At 44.5% G+C, this 27684-nt stretch overlaps 1 protein-coding gene across 1 annotated transcript in view; it reads right to left on the minus strand.

The window, feature by feature from the left end:
* LOC143764590 (uncharacterized) overlaps nucleotides 1-22732 on the minus strand; it is a 102809-nt gene extending 80077 nt beyond the window's left edge. Inside the window, exons 1-2 of the mRNA XM_077250300.1 lie at nucleotides 22478-22732; nucleotides 7596-7715 (exon numbers count right to left, since the gene is read on the minus strand). Of these exons, the coding sequence (XP_077106415.1) occupies nucleotides 7596-7644 (49 nt within the window). The 5' untranslated portion in view covers nucleotides 7645-7715; nucleotides 22478-22732. The remainder of the gene's footprint in view (nucleotides 1-7595; nucleotides 7716-22477) is intronic.
* Between the last annotated feature and the right edge of the window lie 4952 nt (nucleotides 22733-27684).

The raw sequence follows: 27684 nt of genomic DNA on the forward strand, positions 1-27684 counted from the left end.
GCCAATTTATGCGCTAAACTCATTTTTTCATATTTTTTATATTTTCATATTTCTAATGCAATTAAAAATTCATATTTACATGCTATGGCGCTACAGTGTGCTGCCTTTTTTATTGAGAAATCAAACTTTACTGATCACAGCACTGACGCAGGGTGTGTAGCAGTTACAGTCCAGGTGAGCTAGACCTAAAATCTGGTGACTGTCAGTAAATTCAGATTACCTGATTGGTCTGATATGAGGTTGTGGGAAATCTGTGTAAGGCCGGGGGTCACACTTGCTAGTGTGATGTGAGAAACTCGCGCCTCAATACCCGGCACTGCAGCCAGCACTCGGGACTGAAGGCGCGGCTGCATATATTTCTATGGAGCCGCACACTCTGGTCCGAGTGACGGCGGCAGCGCTGGGTATTGAAGGGAGAGACTCGCAAGTGTGACCCAGCCTAATAATCAATATGGTCACCATTATCCAGGGTCGCAGGAAGAAAAGTGGCAAGTCCTGCCCCAATACAACATACTACTTGCAGATCTACTCAGATTCTAATTTATGAGCCAGGAAAGGTTAAGTACCTGATTGAGCCGCAATTGTAGCCATATCGATTCCCATCGAGCTCTCTAAAAGTAAACAGATTTTTTTTTTTTTTTCCTTTTTTCTCCCCCATTTATTTTTTATGAAGGGAGTTAATTGAAAAACACTACTTGGGACTTTTACATTTTATTTTAAAAAGAGGAGTGATTTGAGATTTTAATGGAAATAGAAAGAACGGACCTGGATTGCTTGGACATAATTTCATGTTCAGGAAACGCCAAAAACAACTGACCACAGAATGGCTTTTAATAGATTATAGTGCAATTTCAAGGAAATTGTTATTATCCCTTGATATAATTAAGGTTTTGGTTTTTTTTTTCTATAGATGTTCCACTAAAACACAACCAACCAGGCTAAAATAAAAGAGTGAAAACACTGACTACTCTATAGGGTCAAATCCTGGAATTTTACAGGGCAAGCTTCCTCTCCTGCTCTTTGACACTATTAAAAAAACGCAAAAGAAATGGACAAATCCAGGGGGAGCTTTAAGCAGGCAACATTAAGATAATACAATGCATTCCCTCTTGGACGTTTAACTCATTCACAGCTGTCCATGTTCCTTTAAAAAAAGGGACTCGATCCCACCCAAAACTCAGTTTGAAACTTCTTGTAGAGTCCTATAGGGAACAGAGCCCCTATAACATGCATACCTGTAGTACAGAGGTTCCTTATTTAATTGTACACGAGAAAATGCTTGTAATGCATATGTAAATGAGGGCGCCTCAGTGCATCCGCAGTATGGCAGAGTTCAGTGCAGGGGCGGACATAACATTGGTGCAACACAAAGGTCACCGACACAGTGTCAATGCTGATATGCCATCATCCCTATCCCTTGTCTGTGGTACCCGCTTGCTGCACACAGGATCAAACGGCTGCTTACTACTGTATGCATGTGTGCAGCAATCGGGTGCTGCAGACAGGAGAGAGAGCGCCCATTCGACTCCCTGCAGTATCAATGCGAATGTACAGACAGGGCAGCAATCAGGTGCTGCAGATAGTAGAGTGCGCCCTTTCATCTCCTTGCAGTATCAATGCAGATGTACAGACCGCAGCAATCGGGTGCCGCAGACAAAAGAGCGCGCCCATTCGGCTCCCTGCAGTATCAATGCAGATGTACAGACAGAGCAGCAATTGGGTGCTGCAGACAGGAGAGCACACCCACTCGGCTCCCTGCAGTATCAATGCAGATGTACAGACAGAGCAGTAATTGGGTGCTGCAGACAGGAGAGCGCACCCACTCGGCTCCCTGCAGTATCAATGCAGATGTACAGACAGAGCAGTAATTGGGTGCTGCAGACAGGAGAGCGCACCCACTCGGCTCCCTGCAGTATCAATGCGGATGCATAGACAGCACAGTAAATCAGGTGCCGCAGAGAGGAGAGCGCGCCCACTCGGCTCCCTGCAGTATCAATGTGGATGTATAGACAGCGCAATAAGTCAGGTGCCGCAGACAGGAGAGCGCGCCCACTCGGCTCCCTGCAGTATCGATGCAGATGTACAGACAGAGCAGCAATTGGGTGCTGCAGACAGGAGAGCGCACCCACTCGGCTCCCTGCAGTATCAATGCGGATGCATAGACAGCACAGTAAATCAGGTGCCGCAGAGAGGAGAGCGCGCCCACTCGGCTCCCTGCAGTATCAATGTGGATGTATAGACAGCACAATAAGTCAGGTGCCGCAGACAGGAGAGCGCGCCCACTCGGCTCCCTGCAGTATCAATGCAGATGTACAGACAGAGCAGTAATTGGGTGCTGCAGACAGGAGAGCGCACCCACTCGGCTCCCTGCAGTATCAATGCGGATGCATAGACAGCACAGTAAATCAGGTGCCGCAGAGAGGAGAGCGCGCCCACTCGGCTCCCTGCAGTATCAATGTGGATGTATAGACAGCGCAATAAGTCAGGTGCCGCAGACAGGAGAGCGCGCCCACTCGGCTCCCTGCAGTATCAATGCAGATGTACAGACAGAGCAGCAATTGGGTGCTGCAGACAGGAGAGCGCACCCACTTGGCTCCCTGCAGTATCAATGCGGATGCATAGACAGCACAGTAAATCAGGTGCCGCAGAGAGGAGAGCGCGCCCACTCGGCTCCCTGCAGTATCAATGTGGATGTATAGACAGCGCAATAAGTCAGGTGCCGCAGACAGGAGAGCGCGCCCACTCGGCTCCCTGCAGTATCAATGCAGATGTACAGACAGAGCAGTAATTGGGTGCTGCAGACAGGAGAGCGCACCCACTCGGCTCACTGCAGTATCAATGCGGATGCATAGACAGCACAGTAAATCAGGTGCCGCAGAGAGGAGAGCGCGCCCACTCGGCTCCCTGCAGTATCAATGTGGATGTATAGACAGCGCAATAAGTCAGGTGCCGCAGACAGGAGAGCGCGCCCACTCGGCTCCCTGCAGTATCAATGCAGATGTACAGACAGAGCAGCAATTGGGTGCTGCAGACAGGAGAGCGTGCCCTTTCATCTCCTTGCAGTATCAATGCGAATGTACAGACAGGGCAGCAATCAGGTGCTGCAGATAGTAGAGTGCGCCCTTTCATCTCCTTGCAGTATCAATGCGGATGTACAGACCGCAGCAATCAGGTGCTGCAGACAGGAGAGCGCGCCCACTCGGCTCCCTGCAGTATCAATGCGGATGTACAGACAGCGCAGTAAATCAGGTGCCGCAGACAGGAGAGCGCACCCACTCGGCTCCCTGCAGTATCAATGCGGATGTACAGACCGCAGCAATCGGGTGCCGCAGACAGGAGAGCGCGCCCACTCGGCTCCCTGCAGTATCAATGCGGATGTATAGACAGCGCAGTAAATCAGGTGCCGCAGACAGGAGAGTCGAAGGAGAACGCGCCCATTCGGCTCCCTGCAGTATCAATGTGGATGTATAGACCGCGCTCACTCTCAATAAGCGAGCATTGTCAAACTTAGGGGCGGTGCGCGGCACGTTGAGTGAATGGGCGGACTGAGTCCTTTGCCACACCAGGGGGTGCACAGAGGAGCCCTCATTTGCATCTGTAATCAAAGCGCTTTTCTGTACAATTAAAGGCTGCATGCTGCAGACATTCGTTCAATATGATCTAAACCCTCGACAGGACTGTACAAGTAGCTTAGATCCAGATTTTGGGGTGACAGACTCATTTTAAGAGGTGCATTCTCATCACACTGTACCCGCTAATAAAGAAGTGTTGCAATATCAGATCATAGTGCAATGAATGCAATTCTTTAGTTTTGAACCAACATTGTCCGTGTCTCCCATTTAAGTGAGCGCCCCAAATTCTGTCTGGCAAAAGAAAAACATTACAGATGAGCCATAAGTTAAATCCTTCCTGCCCCTGAGTGATACAAATAAGAGACTCCAATTTCCTGAGCATCTGGTATCATTCAGTCCATGACAATTATGCGGTACTGTCCCTATACAAACTGTCTGCTCCATATGGCAGATCCAGACAGGAAGTGTGGCATCGCTAATATACAGAATACGGGCCCACAGATGTTATATACTGTGCATACAAGGATTACTATATGGCCACACTGTGCAAACTTATGCCATAGCCATATACACTGTTCGAAAATGTGGACCTACACATTACACCTGTGGGACCAACTCCCCCAGTCAGGTCTTTAAGGACCTTGTGCGTTGGGCACACAGTCATGGAGAACAGAAAGTGTTCCCCAAACTGATCCCACAAAGATGGAAGCTGCAATTGTCCAAAATGTGTGATGAAGCCTTAAGATCTCCCTTCACTGGAATTAAGGGGCCAATGCCGACCCCTGAAAAACCAATCTCATTATCCCCCTCTACTAAACTTTACAGCTGGCACAATGCAGTCAAGAAGGTAACGTTATCCTCCCAATTTGGTGCATCAGATGCCAGGTAGAGAAGTGTGATCTGTCACTGCACAGAACACATCTCCTCCAGAGTCCAGTGGGGGCGGCTTTACACCACTCCGTCCGACGCTCGGCATTGTGCTTGGTGATGTAAGGCTTGTATGCAGCTGCTAGACCATGAAGCTCCTGGCGGTGGCGCAGTGTTAGTGCTGATTTTTATACCAGAGGAGGTCGGGACTCTGCAGTTATGGAGTCAGCAGAGCGGTGGTGACTTTTCTGTCCTCTGTTCCTCAGTACTCGGCCCCCGGCTCTGTAACATTGTTTGGTCTCCACTTCGTGGCTGAGTTGCTGCGGTTCCTTCCGCTTACCAATTTGTATAGGATATTTAACTCCATTTTTTTTAAGCAAGGGACAGGTCGTCTAAGCATATGTAAGGGAACATTAATCTGCTTTTTGCCAGGATTTCATTGGGGCCTAGTATGTTCCCTATGTGTGGAAACGAAAAGGGATTTAAATATTTTCCAATTATTTTTCACACATTATGGGCTCCAGGTCACTTGTGGTAGGAAACAGTGGAACATTTAGCCCCGGATTTTATTATTTAGATCTAGCGGCATATTTTAGAAGATGCTGCCAGAGAGTGTCAGATTGGCTCTTAAATGAAGTAGAGGTGTGAAAGGAAAAAGAGCAAATCTGCCAGCATGTAAGTCGGGGACTGGGAACGAGACTTAGCGATTAAGTGACTAAGCGTCCAGGATTTTTTCTTTTTTCCTGCAGCAGAAAAAGACTATTTCCCTTCATCATTTTTCTGTAATATTTATAAACACAGAATATCAGCAAAACCTAAATATGTAGTGAAGAAGAGTTTGCCATTTAACACTACTTATATTGCAGCCTGTTACACATTGATTGTGATACGCCTAAAGGGGCAGACATGAGCGCAGCAGAACGTTAGGCTCACTAGGTGAGGTCGATCCTCAAAGCTCAAGGCCCGGGTGGGCACATGGGCCACAGACATCGATGCAGAAGGCGGTTGAGGCACGTGGGAAACAGGTAGCGGAGGTACGGGAGACAGCAAACAGACGAAAGTCTCAAAACGGGCAGCAGAGGTAGTGGAAGCCGCAGGGGGGCAGGAGACGTCTTGGAAGCCGCAGGTAGTTGTGCACAGACAAACTAAAAAGACTTAATGCCAAGACCCAGGTGTGTGTGTGTCTCTTGGTGGGCCTTATAAAGGCCTAGGAAGCTCATCACATGGAAGCACGCTGGGCTACTTGCAAAGTCAGACGAAAAGCACAAGAAAAGGTTAGCGGCCTGGAGTGAAGAGAGCAAACTTCAGACCCAGGGCAGGTGTGTAACACAGAAAGGGTTAAAGATCCAAAATATCTGTTCCAAAAAGATAGAAGTGAAAAAAAATAAAAGATAAAATTCCAAACATTTGTATGAAATCAGGAAGGTAGTGGCTGCAATCGCTTCTTAAGTAAACTTTAAAAAAAAAGAGGAAACAGACAACACTTAACAGCTGTCCTAGTTCTCCTGACCTTTGACCTGACAGGTGAACATTTACAACTGCATGGACCTCCCATGCAATTTTTTATTTATGGCAGGTACAGAGGTTTTTTCCTTAAAAATATTGCCTCCACCTAGCACTCCAATAGAGCCCATTTATGTGAATGGGGGGTGGACCACCAACAATTACACTATAAAGACCCCTCCTGAGGCTAGGCCATCAGCAGAAAATCCTGGAAAACTCCTACCCACACCTGCCATATACTTTGCGCCTCAGTCCCTCATTCTCCCAATACAGAAGTGAGAGGCACTGGCTTTTTGACTGTTTAGAACTATCCTTTAAGTAACATTGGATTAGGGAACTGATCTTTGGAAATTTTCTAGAACATTATAGGGGTTATCCTATATTACAAAAAAAAAAAAAAAAAGAAATGTGAAGTTGTGTCTCATTCAAAAGGAGCTGCAATACCAGACACAATCTGAAAGACTAGAGTGGCGCTGTTTTAAGAAAATAGAAAAATAAATCTTTTGATTTTTTTTCGAATTCCAAACAACACATTTAAAGCTAAAAAAAAAAAAAACCTGAGACATCTAGTTCAGAAAGGTGGATGATCATTACTGTCACCAGTGGTTAATATGTTGACGAGCTGTCTAGTATTTTAGACTACCAATAATGCCATTTTGTGGCTTTCTAACTTCAAGGAATTTTTGCAATAAAAATAAATGGTACTATATTATTTAAAAAATACAAACAAATAAATTAGAATGGAACCTGAGCCTGAAACACTTCATCGCCAAGAAGTAAAGGAAAAATTATTTCCCAGAAAGTAGATTTGGCACGGTGATAAATCTGGCAGGTAGGTCACACAATGCTCGGAGGGGCAGGCTGTCCGCCGGTGTCTGCTGTAAATCCTTGTGTCATGGTGGGAGGAGGGAGATCGTGAGTTTTCTATCTCGTGTGATTCTCAAAAAATATCCATCATTCTGATAAGACGATGAGCACACAGATAGGGGAATGTGCCAGCCTGCCTCTACTAGGAGAGAAGACCCCAACATGGGCTGGTCACACACAAGTCAATACGTAGGCTTAGTGGAGCCCTCCTCACTTTACGTATGCTTGGCTTCGGCAATTCTTCTCCATTCACATCCAAAGCTGGGAGTAAGATGTCAACCCACATTTAGAAGGGGGGATAGGTTGCGGATATGGAGAATGATTCATTTGGGGAACCCAGTTTTAATGAAGTGACGGCCCGCACAGATCAATTCATTGTCTCCAGTAGAGAACAGCACTCCGCTGTTTCCAGCAATCATTCAATTGGCATTGCAATATTCATATCGGGATTTCCGGAGCACCATTATAGGAATTGTGAGGATCTCAACGATGCATTGACTTATTCTATGGGTGTTTGAGCAAAAACATTGGCCAGACCTTGGTTCGGCGGCAATGTTCATAGTACGTGTCCACTTAAAAACCTCCTACTAGCGGCCAGCATCCACGACAACCTCCTCTTTTTTGTAGGTCCGGCACAAAAACATCGGCATGTCGTGCCAAGCTTGCAAGTAGTAGAAGATTTGCAGGGCTCTGGTCTGGTGGCCACTGGAACAAGGTTCTGTGAATCTTTTAGTTTAATTCTAATATTTGATATGGTGAAAAAAAAAGAAAAAACACGTCACTAACCTTCATTAACCCGAGGCAGATTTGATTTATCGATCGGAATATCGGTCATGGTTTGTTTCTTGATTCAATCCTTGCTTGATCTCAGCGTTTCAGTTGACTTTAAAGAAGCATGGAAATAAGCTGGAAAAGAGGGCAACATATATTTGAAAAGATGCAGAACCCTAAAAAAAAAGCATTTAGAAGCAAAATGATGGCTAAGAGGAAAAACAAACAAATATATATATATATATATATCCAGGTCATAATAATAATAAATAATAATAATATAGCTGAAATTAACACATGGAATTAATGTGTAATGTGACTCAGCCAGTCACCATCATTCGGAGTTATTTCTGCTAATATGATTGGATGAGAAGGGTTTACAGATCAGTTTCTACTCACATTCCTCCTACAAAGAGTCCTTTCCAGCTAAATGCCAGGTAATATACCAAACTCAAATCTTTGACTTTGAATACACAAACATTAAGAGCCATTAGTACAACAAGTTGCGTATAACATGTTTATTGTTAGATACAGACTCAAAAACGCAATGCCTTCCTAGGCCCTTAGGCTTATCCGTCAATAAAAGAGCCATTCCTTAGTTTAGTTTCTTATACAGCGCACAGGGGAACTCATCTCTTCATGTAATTTCCCCTCCAACGCATGCAGTGCTGCGGAGTCTAAGTTGGTGTCCATTTTGGTGGAGTCGAAATAAAATGTACTGATTCAGACAATATTTGATAAATTGGGTTCAGTAGTTCAATGCAGGACGTGTGAGTGTCCTTTCATAAGAATTTGGGAAAGTTATGAAAAGTCCTATAAATGTCTGTTCCTGATCCAAGCAGCTCGGCTTTTAGCCAAGATGAATCTGTGTTGCGCATTATGTACATGCTCAGTAGTGAAGCTCCTCCTCCGCAGAGCAGAGAAAAAAAAAAAAAAAAGACGCTGGGAAAGAATGCCTGCAGCCCTCCACTCGTCTAAGAATTATTAATCGATTATTGTATCATATGCCTGATGTTACCATTTTACTACAGTAAATTTATCACTTAACACGAGCCATATATGAGGGAGATAAAATCGTAAGTCAGGGAAATTGAGGAGTTGGAGGTTTGGCTTACTGACGCCACAGCCCTAAGTGCAGGTGCACTTATCTAAATGTGCTCTGTAGATGCCTCTATATAGACTTAAATGTTCAATCGCTTGTAGTTCATCCCTGCTGGGATTAAAACTCAGCCTGTGTAGTTTGGAAGGCAGAAACACTAAGGCTGGCGTCACACTAGCAGTATTTGGTCAGTATTTTTTCATCAGTATTTATAAGCCAAAACCAGGAGTGGAACAAATAGAGGAAAAGTATAATAGAAAGACGTCACCACTTCTGCATTTATCACCCACTCCTGGTTTTGGCTTACAAATACTGATGTAAAATACTGACCAAATACTGCTAGTGTGATGCCAGCCTAATAGTGAGCCACAGGCTGCACCGTAATTTATGAGAGAATTCTGCCTAAAAACGGTAGTACTTTTCATTATAGGTATAATGTACCATCATATACACATAGGAGTGGGTATAATATTATATATATATATATATATATATATATATATACACACACACACACATATTATACACACACGGTTTTACCAACAGCAACTAAATGCCATCAGTTATAATGGGGTGACATCATTTACATCGTCAGCAATTGTCTTTAGACATCTGACAAAGCAATTTGCGAAAAACCATAAATACCACAAATTGTCCTCATTATTGTATGTAAACGCAAGATCAAAGCCTTTTATCAGTCAGGGAAACTATGTGGACGGGATCCGACAGCTGCCGGGAATTATGGTATGTTACTTATGTACCACTGCCTTAGACATGGATGTGTAGTATTTACTAAGAGGAGCATACAGTAATTAGTGCTCTGTTGTAAATCATAAAAGCATGGTCCGGTCTGGGATACTGAGATGGAGGATGCTGGAGTGACTCAACTGGGGTCCTGGAGGAGTCTTCATATTGCACCCTTTTACAATTTAAGCCTAATGCAGCTCCAATTGTGGAATTTTTTATATTATGAGAATACAACACAAATTTGAGTTTCTGTGGGTGTCAGGAGCACACCTCTCCTCTTCCTCCCAGTTTCCTGCTTGTTAGGGGGTAGTACACTCTGGATTGGTCAATGGACAGGTAGGAACAGAGTCATGGTGGCTCCGCTAGCCTAAACTAAGGATTTCTCCCATGCTACAAGCAGAGGCGGCATTGGAGGAGTGCAGAGGCACTGAAGATGACTGGTTCCATCAATCCAGACAGCTTCTGAGCAGTGCTCGCAAGCTCAATAGGAAGAGAGCTTGTAAGCACTGAGTTGCTTGCCTTGGAGACCTGCTACCACTGAAGCCGCAGCAGTGGTTGGCAATGAAGAGTAAACAAAATTAAATATCACCAAATTATTGTTTTGTTTTTTATATAAAAAGGTAATTGCTTGTTTTTACAAGCACTTTGCTAAAAACACTAGTCACTCCATAAATAAAATGCATCCCGCTTTACACTCCAGAGCTGCATTCATTGTTACTGAAAAAGAATCTACAACGAATTGTACGGGACTTTTGTCAAATTGTAGGAGGGAGTATAGTGTTAAACGCCTGGTATAAAGAAGAAACTAATCACTAGAGCATCCGTGCAGCCCTGAGCCAGCAAGGAACGACAGGAGATTTCAGCTCTGAAGTCTGAATTTTCTGTAGCATAGCCGTGGAGTAGAAGAGAGGATGCAGATTGTGCGGGCATGCTGAGAGCTGCAGTATTAGAACACCTGGAGGGCCACGGGTTGTGGACGCTGACGTACCCTTATTAGACTTGATCCTGTAAATGCCTTTTTAAGAAACGAGAATTGTCAAAAGGATCATCGCTCCTATTATGGGTGAGGTTTCAAATGTCAAGAATAGATCTACACAGGGCAAACCACACACACAAAAATGCACAGGAACAAAACACATTTCTAGTGCTAGGAATAACTCAAGGTGAACTCCCTGCCACAAGACACAACAGGAACACCCAGCTTGTGTGTGGCCAAATACCTGCCTTACAGGAAAACTGAAGTTTTAATATAGACAACTTTTAATAAAAAGAATACTGGAAAATTCCCAAAAGAGTGATGTAAATGTGTCCTTAGTCAGAAGTTCGAGAAAGTGCACCAAAGGAGAAGAGACACCTTAAGGCTATGTTCACACAAGGCGTTTTAGCTTCAGGGAATTTAAAAACAAAAATAGGCATTGTTTTACCATACCAGTAAAATAAAATTACATTTCTGAATACTCATAACCCCCCCAAATTTGAAGCATGTCAATTCTTCCAGTATTTTCACATATGTAAAATAAATGGGGAGGGGTAAATGTATATTTTACTTGGACCCGGCATAATTGCCTTGTATTGTAATAATTGGGGTCACTTATCAGGGTGGGACGTTCCCATCACTAGCTTTAAAAGCAATAGGGTTGTAAATCACCGCATAAAAGTATAAAATAAATAACATTAAAAAAAAATAAATAAATGTAACTACTTTCTGCTTTGTCAAAAAAATATATTTAGTCCTAAAGTAGTGACCGGAATTAGGGCATCAGGTTATAACCATCAGACAAGAGTAAAACTAACCGTAGATTCAGGTTTTTATTTGTTTAAAGATGAAAAATGAAAATAAAATATTTTTCTTTCTAACAAAAAGGCCAAATATTATAAAACACAAAGCAAAACAAAACCACTGGAACAGTAGGCATGGGAAAGGGAATTAAAAACCAAGGTTTTTGTAGATTAAACTGGTGTTTTCAAAGACCCTGGGAAATCCCTTCCAGCCTTAGGCCGGTTTCACACGTCAGTGGCTCCGGTACGTGAGGTGACAGTTTCCTCCCGTACCGGAGACACTGACACACGTAGACCCATAAAAATCAATGCATCTGTTCAGATGTCATTGATTTTGTGCGGACCGTGTCTCCGTGTGCCAAACACGGAGACATGTCAGTGTTCGTGGGAGCGCACGGATTACACGGACCCAATAGAGTCAATGGGTCCGTGTAAAACACGGACCTCACACGGACATTCTCCGTCTGGGGTCCGTGTGGCGTGCCGGAGACAGCGCTACAGTAAGCGCTGTCCCCCCCACATGGTGCTGAAGCCGCCATTCATATCTTCCCTGTAGCACCGTTTGCTGCAGAGAAAATATGAAGAATAGTGTTTAAAATAAAGATCCATGTGTCCGCCGCCCCCCCACCCCCTGTGCGCCCCCCCGCTGGTCAGCAAATACTCACCCGGATCCCCCGTCGGCAGTCGCTCCTTCCTGGTCTGGCCGCGGCTTCTCTACTGTATGCGGCCGATTACACTCATGAATATGTGGCTCCACCTCCAATAGGGGCGGAGCCGCCTATTCATGAGTGTAAATGAGCGGCCCCACGTGACCGCATACAGTAAGCCGCGGCCAGACCAGGAAGGAGCGACTGCCGACGGGGGATCCGGGTGAGTATTTTCTGACCAGCGGGGGGGGCGCACAGGGGGTGGGGGGGCGGCGGACACATGGATCTTTATTTTAAACACTATTCTTCATATTTTCCCTGCAGCAAACGTTGCTACAGGGAACATATGAATCGCAGCTTCAGCACCATGCAGAGTGGGTACCACACGCTCCGTGTGGTACCCACTCGCCATACGGGCGGCACACGTGTACCGCACGTATGGCCTCCGTGAGTTCCCAGGCACACGGACACGGATAACTCCGGTACCGATTTATTCCGGTACCGGAATTATCTGGACGTGTGGGTCAGCCCTTAAAGAAACTTCAGCTTCTGAGTGTCTGTTCCCACAATACGAATAGGATGAGGTTTTCTGCTTCACATTTGAGCGTGGAAAATCTGCTGTGTGTCACAGTAACAGGAAAGTGGATGTGATTTTAAGAAATCTTATTTACATGTTGTGGGAAGTTAACCCCTTCACGCCGCGGCCCTTTTTCGTTTTTGGGTTTTCATGTTTCGCTCCCCTCCTTCCCAGAGCCATAACTTTTTAATTTTTCCGTCAATATGGCCATGTGAGGGCTTATTTTTTGCGGGACGAGTTGTACTTTTGAACGACACCATTGGTTTTACCAGGTCTTGTACTAGAAAACGGGAAAAAAATTCCAAGTGTGGTGAAATTGCAAAAAAAGTGCAGTCCCACACTTGTTTTTTTGTTTGGCTTTTTTGCTAGGTTCACTAAATGCTAAAACTGACCTGATATTATGATTCTCCAGGTCATTACGAGTTCATAGACACCAAACATGTCTAGGTTATTTTTTTATCTAAGTAGTGAAAAAAAAAATCTAAACTTTGCTTTAAAAACAAACAAAAAAAACCCGCCATTTTCCGATACTCGTAGCGTCTCTATTTTTCGTGATCTGGGGTCGGATGAGGGCTTATTTTTTGCGTGCCAAGCTGATGTTTTTAATGATACCATGTTTGTGCAGATACGTACTTTTGATCGCCCGTTATTGCATTTTAATGCAATGTCGCGGCGACCAAAAAAACGTAATTCTGGCGTTTGAAATTTTTTTCTTGCTACGCTGTTTAGCGATAAGGTTAATGTTTTTTTTTTTATTGATAGATCGGGCGATTCTCAACGCGGCGATACGAAATATGTGTATGTTTGATTTTTTTTTTTCATCATTCTATTTTGGATGGGGAGAAAGGGGGGTGATTTAAACTTTTATTTTTTTTTATTTTTTTCATATTTTTAAAACCATTTTTTTAAACTTTTGCCATGCTTCAATAGCCTCCATGGGAGGCTAGAAGCTGGCACACCTCGATCAGCTCCGCTACATAGCAGCGATCATCAGATCGCTGCTATGTAGCTGAAATGCAGGCTTGCTATGAGCGCCGACCACAGGGTGGTCTCAAAGACCTCTATGGTTACCATCCTGATGCATTGCCGACCCCCGATCATGTGACGAGGGTCGGCGATGCGCTCATTTCCGGCTGCGCAGCCGGAAGCGGTTGTTAAATGCCGCTGTCAGAGTTTGACAGCGGCATTTAACAGGTTAATAGCGGCGGGTGAGTCGCGATTTCACCCGCCGCTATTGTGCGCACATGTCAGCTGTACAAAACAGCTGACATGTCGCGACTTTGATGTGGGCTCACCGCCGGAGCCCACATCAAAGGGGGAGACACGACATGAGCAGTATTGAATCACAAGTTCAAAATCAGCGGCAAATCTGCTATATTTCAACTAAATCTGCAACCAAAAACACTTATGTAATTTAAAGTGGTTATAGTGGCAGATTTCCTGCTGCTGGCAATAAGGAATGTATGGGAAAAGTTATTTATTTTCTTTTTAAATTTTGCATAAAACCTGTTCTGCACATATTCTTCGGCCTCCTTTACATGTCAATTTCTTCAGCACGCGTGGTATCTGATTCCTCTCTCTTCCCCGAGGATACCACACATACCAATTATTCCATTAATGTCCGCATTTTTCTGACAAGGGCCAATACAAGTCTATGGAGCCGTGACAAACACTTCCAGCACATGGTATCAGTGTGCTGCCTGGTTTTAACATTGCAAAGTATAGGAGAAGAGTTGTCATTTATTTCTCCATACTGGAAAAACACTGATGGTAAAAATGGACACGCAATGACACACTGATCCAAAGCCGCGATGACCCGGTACCATTTTTTCACATGTTTAAACATGGACGTATGAGTGAGGCTTTAGAGAACGTTCACATTGAGTTTTGTGGATTTTTTAGCCGATGAGGCGCAAAAATCCACATGAGGATATGTACATGGTGTCTTTTTCAGACGCTTGGAATCCACATGAAAAAAACCCATAACATGAACAGAACGCACAGCAAAGTCAAAGCATATTGCTGCGCATATGTTGTGCTTTCTGGAGCGGTTACAAGTAGTAACGAGTTCAACCCTAAGATTTTGAGGAATTTTACTTCTTTTTTTTTTTTTTTTGGGGGGGGGGGTAGGATTTTTTTAAACAATCACCTACTTGCCAAAAAAGATTTTTTTGGGGGGGTTTTGTTAATTGAAGCCAAGGTACAAAATAATGGAATATTCAGCCACTTGTCAATGGCTACGAAGGTATAAATTTATGTCACCATTTGTATATTAGCAACCACAACCGCTACCCTACCTCATATCAAAACGATACTAACCTTATTAATATTACTTGCACTCCCTCATCTCTCCCTTTCAATTGTGCCCTTTGGAATCCACGGTCTGTATGTAACAAGCTTCCTTTCCTGCACAACTACTTTGTGAACAACTCTCTGAATCTGTTGGCCCTCACTGAAACCTGGATCCAGGACTCTGACACTGTCTCCCCTGCTGCCATTTCCCATGGTGGCTTACAATTCTCCCATACCCCAAGGTCCACACCATCAGGCTCTTCCGTCCCCTCTCCCTCAGAGTAGCGGTCATATACCGGCCCCCAGGCTCACCCACCCACTTCCTTGACCACTTCTCAGCCTGGCTGCCGCACTTCATGTCCTCAGAACTACCAACCCTTATCCTGGGAGACTTCAACATCCCTATTAACAGCCCCACTTCCACATCTGCATCCCAGCTTCTATCACTAACCACTTCCCTAGGCCTCTCACAGCTCTCAACCTCTGAAACACACAAAGACGGTAACACCCTGGACCTGGTCTTTGTCCAGCTCTGTTCAATCTCTTACCTAGATAACTCACCACTTCCCCTCTCTGACCACAACATTCTCTCCTTCACCCTCACAATTCCTCGCCCACCCCAGCACTCTCCTACCTACCACACATTCAGAAATCTACAAGCCATTAACCCTCATATACTTTCAGACTCCCTACACTCATCGTTGTCCCCAATCTTTTTTTTTCCTGTCCTGATCTGGCTGTACATCACTACAATGACACTCTTAGAAGCAGCCTGGACCAAGTAGCGCCCCTCACCCTCCAAACACAGAGTGAAACAGCCCTGGCTCACATCGCAAACCCGATTTCTCCAGCGATGCTCTAGGAGTGCTGAACACTTATGGAGGAAAACTTGCACCCCAGAAGACTTTGTACACTTCAAATTTATGTTAAGGACCTATAACTCTGCCCTTCACCTCGCCAAACAGTCCTACTACACCACCCTGATCTCCTCACTATCCAGCAACCCCAAGAAACTTTTTAACACCTTTCACTCCCTCCTCAGGCCAAAAGCACAAGACCCTATCACAGACATTTGTGCTGATGACCTGGCCTCCCACTTTATAGAGAAAATAGACAATATCCGTCAGGAAATCCGCTCCCAGACACCAAGTGCAATGACTCCCATTCCTCCCTGCATCTCCCCTGGCTCACTCTCCACATTCGATCCCATCACAGAAGAAGATGTCTCCAAGCTCCTGTTCTCGTCCGACTACATGCACCACCGACCCCATTCCCTCACATCTCCTCCAGTCTCTCTCTACAGTCGTCACTACTCACCTAACTACAATCTTTAATCTCTCCCTCTCCTCTAGCATTTTCCCCTCTTCCTTCAAACACTCTATCATTACTCCATTACTAAAAAAACCCCACCCTTGACCCATCATGCACAAACAACTACAGACCGGTCTCCAATCTCCCCTTCATCTCAAAACTCCTGGAGCGCCTAGTCTACTCCCGCCTTACCCGTTACCTCTCCACTCATTCCCTCCTAGACCCTTCACAGTCCGGGTTCCGCCCCCTACATTCGACAGAAACTGCACTCATCAAGGTGACCAATGACCTTCTGACAGCAAAATGTAACGGTGACCACTCTCTGCTCATTCTTCTCGATCTTTCTGCAGCTTTCGACACTGTTGACCACCCTCTCCTACTCTCTAGGCTCCAGTCTCTAGGCATTAAGGACACTGCTCTCTCCTGGTTCTCCTCCTACCTTTCTGACCGCTCCTTCAGTGTTCTGTTCTCTGGCTCCACTTCATCTCCTCTTCCTCTCACTGTCGGGGTACCTCAGGGCTCAGTCCTTGGCCCCCTTCTCTTCTCCCTCTACACGGCCCCAATTAAACAGACCATCAGCAGATTTGGCTTTCAGTACCATCTTTATGCTGATGACACACAACTATACACGTCATCCCCTGACCTTACCCCCGCTGTACTACAGAACGCCACTGACTGTCTGTCCGCAGTCTCTGACATGTCCGCTCTCTATCTGAAACTCAACCTCTCCAAAACTGAACTTCTTCTGCTCCCGCCTTCTACTAACCTCCCTAAATCTGACATTTCCCTCTCCGTGGGTGGCACCATAATAACACCCCGGCAGCAGGCACGCTGTCTGGGTGTTATGTTTGACTCTGATCTCTCCTTCACCTCCCACATACAATCTCTTGCCCGCTCGTGCCGCTTACACCTAAAGAACATCTCTAGAATCCGCCCTTTTCTCACCATGGAGACAACAAAAACTCTCACTGTCGCCCTGATCCACTCCCGCCTGGATTACTGTAACGCTCTATTAATTGGCCTCCCCCTCACGCGACTTTCCCCTCTCCAGTCTATCCTTAATGCGGCAGCAAGGGTTGTCCATCTGGCTAATCATTACTCGGACGTGTCCGCTCTTCGCCAGTCGTTACACTGGCTGCCCATTCATTACAGGATACAATTCAAAGTACTTGTTCTCACCCGCAAAGCTCTCCACAGTGCGGCACCCCCTTACATCTCCTCCCTCATTTCTGTCTATCGGCCTAGCCGACCACTGCGCTCTGCAAACGACTTTCGACTAACCTCTGCACTAATCCGTACCTCCCACTCCCAACTCCAAGACTTCTCCCGTGCTGCGCCAATCCTCTGGAATGCGCTACCCCAAGATATTAGGACCATACACAAGTTGCATAGTTTTAGGCGCTACCTCAAAACTCATTTGTTCAGAGCGGCCTATCACGTTCCCTAATCAAATTCATTTTATGTTTGTGTGTGTGTGTAGCCCATTCACTATCTCCATCTACCCCCCACTCCCTGAAGATGGCTGGACCATCATTGTAAATACATCATTGTAAATACACACCTGAACTTTGTATCTCCCCACCTCATTGTAGATTGTAAGCTCTCACGAGCAGGGTCGTCTTATTTTGTCTTATTTTGCTTTATTACTGTATTGTTAACATTGTTACCCATGACTGCTGTGTTTGAAACTGTTAAACTGTAAAGCGCTGCGGAATATGTTGGCGCTATATAAATAAAGATTATTATTATTTCCGTAGCCATATAGTGCACTTGTGGAGATGGACATTACTTGCTACGTAACCCTTGTCCAGTGGCTAATATAAAAGGGAATATTGAGAAGACATATATATATATATATATATATATATATATATATATATATATATATATATATATATATATATATATATATATATATATATATATTTATTTTTTTTTAAAGAAAGTTTTAACCCCTTTCAGGTTCAGAATTAGAAGTAACAGATACAAAGCCAACTTAATTATCGCAATTCCTAATTCTTAGAGAAAAAAAATGGAACAAGTGACAACTTAAAAATTATTATAGGCAAATGAATACGGATTACACAGTCAGAGAGCGGGACAGAACACAGACGCCGGTCACCTGTGAGAACGGCCCAAAATTGGGAAATTCAGACAGTCTGACACTTTGCACAAATACGACAACTATTGTTCCTGAAGGAATAGCGGACAGATTCATCCTAATTTCCAGGATGGGGGCAGGGTGATGGCTGCAGGAGGTGATGTCCTGTACTGAGTGATGGGTGGAAAACAGCTCTTTGATTATTAAAGAAAAGAACGCAACCTGATCTGTACAGGGGAAATTGTACAAAGTGTTGGAGCCCTAACAAAACACAGCACTGGAAGAGGGCTCTTTTAAAGGAGAACTGGCCAAAAAAAACACATATTGCATAGGAGAAGAAAAACTAGGAGACTTTTCACTAAGTTCATCTAAGTATTCTAATCCAGGAGTGTAAAGGTACCGTTACACTAAACGATTTACCAACGATCACACAGACAGCTCTCTCCAGCGACCAACGATCAGGGGAACGACTGCGGCATCGTTGAAACTGTCTTCAACGATGCCAAAGTCCCCCTGCAGCACCCGGGTAACCAGGGTAAACATCGGGTTACTAAGTGCAGGGCCGCGCTTAGTAACCCGATATTTACCCTGGTTACCATTGTAAAAGTAAAAAAAAAACAAACAAACAAAAAAAACAGTACATACTCACATTCTGATGTCTGTCACGTCCCCCGGCGTCCACAGGGTTACGCGCTGCTGCTCAGAGCTTCCTGCACTGACTGTGTCAGCGCCGGCAGTAAAGCAGAGCACAGCGGTGACGTCACCGCTGTGCTCTGCTTTACGGCCGGCGCTGACACAGTCAGTGCAGGAAGCTCTGAGCAGCAGCGCGTAACCCTGTGGACGCCGGGGGACGTGACAGACATCAGAATGTGAGTATGTACTGTTTTTTTTTTTTACTTTTACAATGGTAACCAGGGTAAATATCGGGTTACTAAGCGCGGCCCTGCGCTTAGTAACCCGATATTTACCCTGGTTACAAGTGAACACATCGCTGGATCGGCGTCACACACGCCGATCCAGCGATGGACAGTGGGTGATCAGCGACGAAATAAAGTTCTGGCCTTCTAGCTCCGACCAGCGATATCACAGCGGGATCCAGATCGCTGCTGCGTGTCAAACACAACGAGATCGCTATCCAGGACGCTGCAACGTCACGGATCGTCGCCGTTCTCGCTGCAAAGTCGCTTAGTGTGAAGGTACCTTAAGGCCATAAAGAGGAGACTAAAGTCAGCCGAACCTGCCGGTATGGGTCTGATGTGTATGGGGGCTCATCTCAAGACCCTCCCCAATTGATAATGTTGGGGGGGGGGGGGGGAGAAGGTTCCAGCTGGTGGAATAATCGGCCAATCCCTTTGTTTGGTGCAGAGTTAAGCCGCTGCCTGATTATTCTGGCAGCAGGTTTTAGGGCATGTTCATACTACAAGGTTTCTTTTAGGAAGGGTTTGGAGTGGAGCCGCTCCGAATGCCACCTGAAAAAGCCCTAACTAAAAGCTGAAACGAATGAACGCATTCATCTCTACGTAAAAGCGACCCGCCTTTCATACGTTTAGGCTTGAGTGTCTTAACCACTTCAGGTTTCCAAAGATACAAAGCGGTTAAAAGAAGTGACCCTCCACCGTTCTTCAGGGGGCTTCAAATCTGAAGATGTTCTATACTGTAATACAAGGTAATGGGAAGGCATAAAAGCCCTTAAAAAGAGAACTTAAGTTTCTTCAAGACACCATAAAAATTCTGGAAAAACTCCAAAAAGATCAGTAAAAAATAAATAAATAAATATAAAAAAAAAGCATTCAGAAGAAGACGCTTCAGATTTACAAAACGCCAGTAAAAGGGAGAGATTTTCCTGAAGCATCTTCCATCTGAAAAAGAAAACAAAAATGGCTGAACACACACAGGCACGGGCCAAGAATTACTGTGCATGGAGAAGTCAGTGGAGATCGTCAGCAGCTGAACGATGTGTATGGGGGCCGTCACTCCCCCCCATCTTCTAATATTAAATAGAAAATAGTCTCAATTCATCAAAGTGTTTTCACTTAAGCATTTTGCCAAGTTACAAACATTTGGGGCACCTGCAGGCTGTGCAAAAATCTTGCAACTGTTTTTTTTTTTTTAATGCCCAGCTCTGCCAAAATTGTTGAAAAGGGGTCGAGACGCAACACTGCTCATCCAATTCATGACCAGCTGTGGCGTACCTAATGCCACAAATCTTACTCCAGTCACTGACTGGAGTAGGATTTGTGGCGAGGAGCCCGATTAATTAAGAACTGTGCTCCTCTTAATGAATTAGTTGCATCTGACTCCAGTGCAACCCCTGCATCAAGACCAGTGAGAACAATGCCAGTCTTCATAAATCTGGGCCCCTAGACATGAGTGCATGATCAGACTATGCAGTTTGTTTGTAGTCTGTAACCATGGAGACATCTGCCATACAATAGAAATAAACGGTATCTGTATGGTGCTACTGCAATACATAGGAGCATCAATGACAATAAACGAGACCCACGGTAGAATCATGGAATGTTAGAGTTGGAAGGGACCTCCAGGGTCATTGTGTCCTATCCCCTGCTCAATGCAGGATTCACTAACCCATCTCAGACAGAACTCTGTCCAGCCTCTGAAGACTTCTATTGAAGGAGAACTCACCACCTCTCGTGGCCGCCTGTTCCACTCATTGATCACCCCCAATGTCAAAGAGTTTTTTTCTAATATTTAATCTGTATCTTGTCCATTTCAGTTTTATTCCATTGCTTCTCAACTTTCCATGTGCAAATGAGAATATTGATGACCCCTCTACACTATGAAAGCCCTTCAGATATTTGTAGACAGCTATTAAGTCTCCTCTCATCCTTCTTTTTTCCAAGCTAAGCATTCCCATATCCTTTAATCGTTTCTCGTAGGACATACTTTGCTGTCTGCTCTCCATCCTGGAAGCTCTTCTCTGAATTTGCTCCAGTCTTTCAATGTCTTTTTTTTTTTTAAATGTGCCCAGAACTGGACACAGTATTCCAGATGAGGCCTGACCAAGGAGGAGGGGTAGAGGGGGATAATTAGTTCATGTGATCTAGACTCTATGCTTCTCTTAATACATCCTAGAATTGTGTTTGCCATTTGTGCTGCTGCATCACACTGTTGACTCATGTGCAGCCTGTGATCTATTAGTATACCTAGGTCTGTTTCACACGTGCTGTTGCTTAGTTCTATTCCTCCGATTCTGTAGATGCAATTTTCGTTTTTCTTGACCAGAAGTAGAATCTTGGATTTTTCTTTATTAAATACCATTCTATTAGTCTCTGCCCATGGTTCAAGCTTATCTAGATACTTTTGAATCCTCTCTGTTTTCTTTAGTGTTAGCTATCCCTCCTAGCATTGCATTGTCTGGAGGGGTAGGTACCAGACCCCCCCCCCCCCCCCCCGGGTAGGTACCAGACCCAACCCCCCACGGTAGGTACCAGACCCTTAGCTGCTTTTCAAGTGATGGAAAGTTTGCCTGGTCATCACAATTTGCGATGCAGCAGGGGTTGGGGCTGAAACTCCTATTGAAGAAGAACCAATCAGGGAACACACATCTTGAAGCTAAAAGGCTTGCAAAACACTTGTTCTGAAGGGGTTAACCATCTCTTTATCCTGCACAGACTGGTGGGCTCCGGATTAACCCTTCCAGGAGCAGAAGTCACAGGTGACACCAAATAACAACATCATCTTATTCCTGACAACAATAAGCCAGAATGTAACATCTCTGGAGGAAGAAGAGACAAAGGAGGAGAGGATGCTGCTGATACAAGGAGAATCACACCCCCTCCCCCCATCCAGCAGGGGTTTGGGAGACCCTGTGATTAGATTAAAAAAATATGGGATAGATAATGATTAACACATTCAGCGCACAGGCTGCCTGGACAGTCAATGATTACACAGAAGAAAAGCGAGAAAGGCCCCACTGATTGCAAGTGATGAGGAAGAGGGGCATTAACCCTCTCAGTGCCGGGGGGGGGGGGTACAATAGAAATCAGCCAGATCTCCTCACTGCTAAATCATACAAGGCTGACAGGCAGGTGAATGAAAACCTACAGCACTGCCATAGGGTCATCACTACAGACAGCCATTATTAACCCCATCAGTGCCAGACCCAGGGGTAAAGAAGGGGGGTAACCTGCATCTGCCGCAGTGCTATAATGGGGCTGACATAGGAGGACGTGTATGGGATCCTGGAGGGATGGAGGTGCGCTGCTCCCCTGCTGCTGCTGCATGTGTGATGTGCATGTGTGATGTGCAGGGATTGCCTGGCAGGACAATGCAGCGGAGAGCCCCCCTCCCCCATAGACAGAATGGTGCAGAGCCCCCCGGTACCTGCACAGATGCGGGGCTCCCCCGGCCGGCGGCTCCCAGCTCTCCTCCTCCTCCTCGGTGCCTGTGTGCTGGGCGGACAGCGCTGCTCTCCTCCTCCTTCTCCCACACAGCTGTATCTGCAACAATGTAAGAAGCTGGAGAGACGGAGGCCGCGGAGGGACAAGCTTCTTCCCACTCTCCAGCAGCGGCAGCCCCTGCTATAGCGCTCAGACACCGCACCTGACGTGTATTTGTCAGCAGCAGTCCCCTGGCTGTCAGCAGCAGTCCCCTGGCTGTCAGATACATGGCCTAAAACCATGTATTCAGGTCATGTCCTCACTATCAGCGCTGTACAGGGGTCTTATAATAACAGCACAGTAAGCCCATGTGCACACAGATTTTTTTTGAGGCACTGAAAATTAGTTTTCTAGTGGAAACCCCTCTTTTTTGTTTGTTTTTTTCCGCTTCTTAAAGCTATGTTCTCACAGTTAGTTTTTGGTGACGCTGCGTATTGTGAAAACGCAGCGTCTTAGGCCACGTTCACATGTTCAGTATTTAGTCAGTATTTTACCTCAGTATTTGTAAGCCAAAACCAGGAGTGGGTGATGAATACAGAAGTGGTGACGTGTTTCTATTATACTTTTCCTATGATTGTTCCACTCCTGGTTTTGGTTTACAAATACTGAGGTAAAATACTGACCAAAAACTGACCGTGTGAACGTGGCTTTACGATTCCAGTAAAGTGGACGGGATTTATAGAAATCTGCTTTTTTACTCAGCGTGAGCCCACGGTGCGTGTTTCAGATCTGCAGCTGAGTTTTCTGTGAGGATTTTCCCCGCAAATCCTGAGGTAAAAACGCACATGTGTTTTCAGTGGGTTTCCAAGGTGGAAACGTATAAAAAAAAACATATAATCGGCATATGACTGAATCAAAGTTTTATCAAATTTCTGGAAGTATCAAAAACAAAAAAGCTTTATTCAAAACATGACACAAAAAAAAAGAGATAAAAACCGCAGTATCAAAAACTCAATAAAATACATGTAAAAAATAAGTAACCTAATTTACTTAATAGGGGCCGAAAATCTGCAACATCAAAAACTCATCATGGGAACACAGCCTGCGCTTTACGATACAAGTCAATTTGAAAGATCAAAAGACACCCTGGGAGAGAGAAAAAATAAAGCCTGGCAGATGACAGTAAAAAAGGTGAGACAAAATGATGGAAAAATACTAGAAAAAATGCATCAAAAACATACGTATTTTACTCAACACTATGGTTTCTGCTGCACACACTCCACATGTGCATATAGCTTTAGGCCATGTTCACATACAGTGTTTTTGCATTTTGCCAGTAAGGCTGCCGTCACACGATCAGTATTTGGTCAGTATTTTACATCAGTATTTGTAAGCCAAAACCAGGAGTGGGTGATAAATGCAGAAGTGGTGACATGTTTCTATTAAGGTACCGTCACATTAAGCGACGCTGCAGCGATATAGACAACGATGCCGATCGCTGCAGCGTCGCTGTGTGATCGCTGGAGAGCTGTCACACAGACCGCTCTCCAGCGACCAACGATGCCGAAGTCCCCGGGTAACCAGGGTAAACATCGGGTTACTAAGCGCAGGGCCGCGCTAAGTAACCCGATGTTTACCCTGGTTACCAGCGTAAACGTAAAAAAAAAAAAACACATACTCACATTCCGGTGCTTGTCACGTCCCCCGGCGTCTGCTTCCCTGCACTCCTCCTGCATCCTGTGTAACCGCCGGAAAGCAGAGCGGTGACGTCACCGCTGTGCCCTGCTTTACGGCCGGCCGGCGCTGACATAGGATGCAGGAGGAGCGCAGGGAAGCGGACGCCGGGGGACGTGACAGGCACCGGAATGTGAGTATATAGTGTTTTTTTTTTTTTTTTTACATTTACAATGGTAACCAGGGTAAACATCGGGTTACTAAGCGCGACCCTGCGCTTAGTAACCCAATATTTACCCTGGTTACCATTGTAAAACATTGCTGGCATCGTTGCTTTTGCTGTCAAACACAACGATACACGCCGATCTGACGACCAAATAAAGTTCTGGACTTCTAGCTCCGACCAGCGATATCACAGCAGGATCCAGATCGCTGCTGGGTGTCACACTCAACGATATCGCTATCCAGGACGCTGCAACGTCACGGATCACTATCGTTATCGTTCTAAAGTCGCTCAGTGTGAAGGCACCTTTATACTTTTCCTCTATTTGTTCCACTCCTGGTTTTGGCTTACAAATACTGAGGTAAAATACTGACCAAATACTGCTAGTGTGATGGCAGCCTAGGAGTTGTGAGATTTCAGGAATCACAGATTTTGCTGAGTTTTTACAGCATTTTTTTTTTTTGCTGCGTTTTTGATGAATAAAACTAACTTTATTAAACATGTACCCTACACAAATCAAACATGTAATCCACACACAAAAAGCAGTAAAAATGCAGCAAAAAGACAGAAAAAAAGCAGCAAAAAGACAGAAAAAAAGCAGTAAAAATGCAGCAAAAACACACAAAAAAAGCAGTAACTATGCAGGAAAAACACAAAATAGCAGTAAAAATGCAGCAAATGCACACACAAAGCAGTAAATATGCAGGAGAAACACAAAAAAGCAGGAACAACAGATAAAAAGTAGTAAAAATGCAGCAAAAACACACAGAACTAGCTGTCAAAACGCAACAAAAACATACACAAAGCAGTAGATATGCAGGAAAACAAAAAAAGCAGGAAAAACACAGAAAAAAAGCAGTAAAAATGCAGCAAAAACAGAAAAAGCAGTAAAAATGTAGCAAAAACACAAACGCAGTAAAATTGCAGCAAAGCACACACAAAACAGTAAATATACAGGAAAAATGCAAAACAGCAGTAAAGATGTAGCAAAAACACACACACAAAGCAGTAAATATGCAGGAAAACACAAAAAAGCAGTAAAAATGCAGCAAAAAGACAAAAAAGCTGTAAAAATGTAGCAAAAGCACAAAAACAGTAAAACTGCAGCAAAACACAAAAAGCAGTGAAATGCAGCAAAAACACACAGAAAGCAGTAAAAATGCAGCAAAAACACACACAAAGCAGTAAATCTGCAGGAAAAAAAACACAAAACAGCAGTAAAAATGCAGCAAAAACACACAAAAAAAGCTGTAAAAAAAAATGCAGCAAAACCTGCACTTTGAACACATTTTTACTGCCAAAAGAGCAGGTCTTTTATTCAGAAAAATATGCTATAAAAACATGATACAGCCTTTTACAGTAAAAAGAAACAGATACTAAGTTACTAAGCAGCTAAGTTACTTTTATACAAAAATATTTTCAGTCCGTTAGTTTTCTGTATGCGCAACATACAAAAAGAATGTCAGTGATTTACGGACTAGACGTACATGTAAGTGACCGGCAGCTCCTGAACTCGTCCACTCACCTATACGGCTTTCATCAATACCTTGTTTCAGCACCCGAGCATGCTGAGATAACACCTTATCCGAGCATGTTCGTTCATCAATAGAAATAACCCTTTAAATTTCGAAAGCCCTGTGTTTACACATCACAGTACTTTTTTATCATTTCACTCGTTTTCAAGTTCTTTATTGTTTAGCAGATGCAGGCTTATACTGTATGTTCCATCAGAACGGAGAAGGTGGATTTACTTATTTTTTCTCTCCAAAACTGATGACACTCGGACAAAACTCTGATACAAATAATCAGTCCGAAAAATCGCCCATGTGAATGAGCCCACAAGCTGCGCATCCAAGATCCAGCTAAGGCTACGTTCACATTTGCGTTGTGCGCCGCAGCGTCGGCGCCGCAGCGCACAACGCAAACAAAAACGCAGCAAAACGCATGCACAACGCTGCGTTTTGCGCCGCATGCGTCGTTTTTTTCATTGAATTTGGACGCAGCAAAAATGCAACTTGCTGCGTCCTCTGCGACCCGACGCGGGCGCCGCAGCGACGCATGCGGCGCAAAACGCAAGTGCGCCGCATGTCCATGCGCCCCCATGTTAAATATAGGGGCGCATGACGCATGCGGCGCCGCTGCGGCGCCCGACGCTGCGGCGCTGGCCGCAAATGTGAACGTAGCCTAAGTCATTGGCCTCATGCTAAGAAAGGCACAAGAGCGCCACCTGCTGGTCAAAAACTGCATGCAACTACTCTGAATTTTTAGGAATTTTGCACTGGATTGGTGCAGAGGGGAGACAAAAATGGTATCGTGTTTGCATGTGGATGTTGCCATTGTTGGTACCAGCAATAACATACTGCCATGTGAGCCTACGTGGCAACAATTTCTGTTTCCACATCAGTATTTTTTGTTGATGATTGGTCAGACATAAGCTGATGACAGCAGAGAAGCACGACACAAGTGTACACATGGCCTACACAAGGGTACACCATGGCCTACACAAGGGTACACCATGGCCTAAAAAAGGGTACACCATGAGATACACAAGGGTACACCATGGCCTACACAAGGTTACACAATGGCCTACACAAGGGTACACCATGGCCTACACAAGGGTATACCATGGCCTGCACCAAGGTTTGTGGGAGAATAAATAGAAAAACCTGACCAAATACCATGACACTTGGAAATTTGGGCATAGTATGTATATACTGTATATATATATATATATATATATATATATATATATATATGTATATATATATATATATATATATATATATATATATATATATCATCTTTATCTTAAAGCATGCTCAAACAGGGGTAGGAAGGAACACAATATACATTCCTATCTCTCACATTCCAACCACAAGTTTCTAAATCTATTTTTCCAAGCTTGCATGGCCTTCGGCTAAAGATATGTCGGACACCTGTTACAGATACATTGTCCTCTGACCTTTTTCCTTGAAACTGGTTATTTCTCCAAATGAGTTTTTCTTTAAATAACAGCCAGAGGTTTGAGCAGAGCAAATTACATTGGCCATCTTAGTCTATGTTCACATACTGCGTTTTTTTGCAGTTTTTTTTTCTTTTTTTTAATGAAAATGAAAAGCTGCTGTTGCAGTACCAGCAATAGCTGTGAGATTTCAGAAATCTCATGTACATTTTCTTTTCCTGACTGAATTGTACCCATGGAAAGTGAAAAATGCTGTAAAACGCAACAAATGTTTTATGCGGTATTTCTGCTGCGTTTTTTGGTAATTAAACTTAACTTTATTAAACATGAACTGTCGACAAAGCAGACACGT

The sequence above is a fragment of the Ranitomeya variabilis genome, chromosome 4, assembly GCF_051348905.1.
Source record: "Ranitomeya variabilis isolate aRanVar5 chromosome 4, aRanVar5.hap1, whole genome shotgun sequence".
Classification (NCBI taxonomy): domain Eukaryota; kingdom Metazoa; phylum Chordata; class Amphibia; order Anura; family Dendrobatidae; genus Ranitomeya; species Ranitomeya variabilis.